The sequence below is a fragment of the Sinocyclocheilus grahami genome, unplaced genomic scaffold, assembly GCF_001515645.1.
Source record: "Sinocyclocheilus grahami isolate Dianchi unplaced genomic scaffold, SAMN03320097.WGS_v1.1 scaffold44.1, whole genome shotgun sequence".
Lineage (NCBI taxonomy): Eukaryota > Metazoa > Chordata > Actinopteri > Cypriniformes > Cyprinidae > Sinocyclocheilus > Sinocyclocheilus grahami.
In genome coordinates, this window is record NW_015505223.1 from 299,162 (window position 1) to 303,113 (window position 3,952).

General features: G+C 38.8%; 1 protein-coding gene across 4 annotated transcripts in view; it reads right to left on the reverse strand.

The window, feature by feature from the left end:
- The window catches only part of usp48 (ubiquitin specific peptidase 48), a 16,612-nt gene that overhangs the window by 8,551 nt on the left and 4,109 nt on the right, over positions 1–3,952 (reverse strand). For all 4 annotated transcript variants that reach the window (XM_016268184.1, XM_016268185.1, XM_016268183.1 and 1 more), the window contains 6 exons: positions 1,409–1,550; positions 1,035–1,162; positions 828–952; positions 582–690; positions 355–488; positions 179–261 (listed from right to left, as the gene is read on the reverse strand). In XM_016268184.1, the coding sequence (XP_016123670.1) occupies positions 179–261; positions 355–488; positions 582–690; positions 828–952; positions 1,035–1,162; positions 1,409–1,550 (721 nt within the window). The remainder of the gene's footprint in view (positions 1–178; positions 262–354; positions 489–581; positions 691–827; positions 953–1,034; positions 1,163–1,408; positions 1,551–3,952) is intronic.

Here is a 3,952-nt window from a genome sequence, read left to right on the forward strand (position 1 = left end):
GACATTTTAAAATATATTAAATAGTAAACAGTTATTATAATTGTAATAATGTTTCATAATACTTCTGTTTTTACTGTATTTTAGATCAAACAAATGCAGCCTTGGTGAGCATAAGAGACTTAAAAAAAAGAAAAAAGAAAATTACAACTGCAGTGTACATACTAAATGCACAACATACCTTTTCCTTCCAAAAATGGCCCCATGTCAAGAACTTCAGGAAAACTAATGAAGGTGTTGAGCTTCTTCTTATGACTACTTTGCCTATAAAAACAGAGAAATATGAGAAATAAATTATTAAAATGTCTGTAAAATATTTGGTAACAGGTCTGATAATTAATGAAATATGCTACTCGCCTATCAAAAACAAAACGCATTAGCTGAAAATTGAGTGTGCGGGGAAGACTCTGGAGTTTGATCCGACGGGTGGCATTCTGTTTACTCTGACAGCTCTCGCAATAGTAGCGATTATCACCTTCCAGCTTCTCCTCCTAAACAGCATGTGAAACGACACATTGAAACCCATAATATCTGATCTACATAGACAAATGGAGCTGGTCAGGCACAGAAATGTGAGCAGTCACCTTAAGAAACTCTGTAACACACTCTGTGAGGTTTTTGTGTCCTTGAATGTTCAACTCCAGCTCATAAAATCGTGATGGCAGAGGAGACTCACGTCCACATTGGTTGCATCTGGCATAACGCAAAAAACAAGCATTAATTACTATATCATAACATTAAACAAACATTGTTCATGTCGTAGATTGAACACATTACTCACAAAGAGAGTATAATAAATAAATAAATAACATTTAATTAAAATAACTTACACTGTAACATAAGAGAACTGTCCACAGAACTGCTGTTGGATGACATTTTGGAGATTTGGGTCCTTCTGCTTTGAAAGTGTGTCTTCAAGAAGTGAGAGGAAGAGTTTGGAGAATTCCTGAGCATCCTAAACACAAAAGAAAACGGCCTTTTGAGCACTTCCATGAACTATAGAGCACTCCAACATGCTCCATCTTGTGCTGGCCTACCTGCTGTTGCCCTGTGTCGAGCCCAAGGGCCTTCACCAGCCCTGAGGGGTCGATATACCGTCTGTTGCTGTTCTGTAGCAATCCAAACAGATACTGGAGATGTTCACATATCGTCCGTGGTTCATAATCTGTTGGTATGCAGAATAATGTGCACAAATGAGAAAAGTAAATTTCGATAAATGGGGCTTTTCAATGTTTTTAAAGCATATTTAATGCTAAAAGTGATGCATTCAACATTGTACCCTTGATACTTAAGCTTTAAAGTCACTCCAGTTAAAGTCACTAAATGGCAACTGTCACTATAATAAACGGCATAATATATTTTTAAAGCATGTGGACAATAAAACTTTCCAATTCCTCTCCCTTGAACTCACCTGAATCAGTGTTGTGCCCTTCTGCTCTGGAATTCTGAAACCGATATAAGGCTCTGCGAAGCTCCAGATTGTGGAACCACACCTGGAGGAAAGTGTTCACGTAACATGTGGCACCAAGATTTGTCAGGCCCACAAATGTGTTCTGCAACAGAGAGAGCAATCACATACAGTGGGTATAGAAAAGAATCACCCCCCTTTACAATAATCACATTTTGTTGCTTTGCAGCCTGAAATGAAGATGGACACATTTTTTGTTTTATCCAGCTGTATTTACTCAGTGCAACTTATAACATCCAAGTGAAAGATATAACACCAACATGTCAGAAAAAAATAAATAAATAAAAAACCAGAATCACTGAGATAAGGGAAAAAGGATCACCCTCTTGTGTCAGTATTTTGTTGAACCACCTTTTGCTTTAATAACAGCCTTTAGTCAGTTGGGATTTGTCTCTACTAACTTTGCACATCTAGACTTTGCAATATTTGCCCTCTCTTCTTTGCAGAACTGCTGAAGTTCAGTTATATTTGATGGTGAGCATTTGTGGGCTGTAGTCTTCAAGTCACTCCACAGATTTTCAGTGGGGTTTAAGTCTGGGCTCTGACTAGGCCATGCAAGGACATTCACCTTTTCTCCTTCAACCACTGTGTGCTCAGTTTTGCTGTGTGCTTTGGGTCATTGTCATGTTGGAAGGTAAACCTTTTTCCCATTGACAACTTTCTGGCAGAGGGCAGCAGATTTTCCTAAAGAATTTGACTGTATTTTGCCCCATACATTTCCTTCTATCCTGAAGAGTGCTCCAGTCTCTGCTGCAGAGAAACACCCCATAACAGGATTTTACCACCTCTATGCTTTATTAGGAATGCTGTTGTTTGGATGGTGAGCTGGATTGGATTTCTGCCAGATATATTGTTTGGTGTTAAGACCAAATAATTTAATTTTAGTCTCAACTGCCTCAGAATCTTCAAGGTGTGTTTTGGCAAAGCTCAGTCGTGACTGCATGTGGCCTTTCTTGAGGAGTGGCTTTTTTCTTGTAACCCTCCCATACAAACCACAAGTGTGGAGAATTTGTGATTGTTGCCACATGCACACAATGACCACTCTTTGTCATAAATTCCTGCAACTTTTTCAGAGTTGCTGCAGGCCTCTTTGACCAGTTTCCTCGTGGCTCTTTCATCCAGTTTGGAGCGACGTCCTGATCCAGGGAGGGTCTGTGTTGTACCAAATACCTTCCACTTCTTAATAATAGACTTCACTGTGCTTCTAGGCATTGACAAAGCCTTTGAAAAAAAAAATGTCTCCTGACTTGTACCTGTGCACAACTTTATCCCAGAGATCTTTTGTCAGTACTTTGCCACCTATAGTTGATTGTTTGCTTCAGTTGCACAACCAAGGACTGAAATTCTTGAGGAAGGCTCTTTTCATGCTGAGCTAATCAAAATGACTACAGCACAGTTGAAAGTCAAACGGCTTTGTGTGCCATTGAGAAGGTGATTAGTTACACCTGATTGAGTTTACAAGTCATTTATAGGAGGGGGTGATCCTTTTTCCAACTTTGTGATTCTGTTTTTTAATTTTTTTGTGACATGTTGGTGTTATATCTTTCACTTGGATGTTATAAATTGCACTGAGAAAATACAGCTGGATAAAACAAAAACTGTGTCTGTCTTCATTTCAGGCTGCAAAGCAACAAAATGTGATTATTTTAAAGGGGTCCTATTATGCTCTTTTACAAAGTCTTGATTTTGTTTTGGGGGTGTACTAGAACAGGCTCTCATACTAGGTTGTTTGAAAAACTACAATTACAACACCTCTCTCCCCAGTCTGGCATGAACGGCTGGAATAGTTCCTGTATCAAATGAAGGCCCGCCTTCTGAAATACGAAATGTGCTGTGATTGGTTAGCTGGGCCAGTGTGTGTTGTGATTGACAACCCGATGATTGTAACCCCTCTAAGTTCGTCTGCCTTGGGAAAGCTAGCGTGTCTCTGACATAGTGATAACACTCGTTGCCGTTTTTGAAAAGTGATTTCTGTTGAATAAAATATCTCCTTTTGAAGTGGACTTTGAGCTTTGTAACTTTGCAGATCTTTTTTATGCTCAAACAGCAACATTACAGACTAATTAAAGTTGAAAAAGTGAAAAGGCATAATCACCTTTAAAGGGGGGTGATTCTTTTCTATACCCACTGTAAATGTTGATGATGTTGACATATTGGTCTTAATAATATGTATAATAAGCAATTGTTTTAGTAATTTTTATTGTATATACAGTATCTCACAGAAGTGAGTACACCCCTCACATTTCACTGAAGAAATGACACTTTGCTACAATGTAAAGTAGTGAGTGTACAGCTTGTATAACAGTGTAAATTTACTGTCCCCTCAAAATAACTCAACACACAGCCATTAATGTCTAAACCGCTGGCCACAAAAGTGAGTACACCCCTAAGTGAAAATGTCCAAATTGGGCCCAATTAGGCTTTTTCTCTTCCCGGTGTCATGTGACTCATTAGTGTTACAAGGTCTCAGGTGTGAATGGGGAGCAG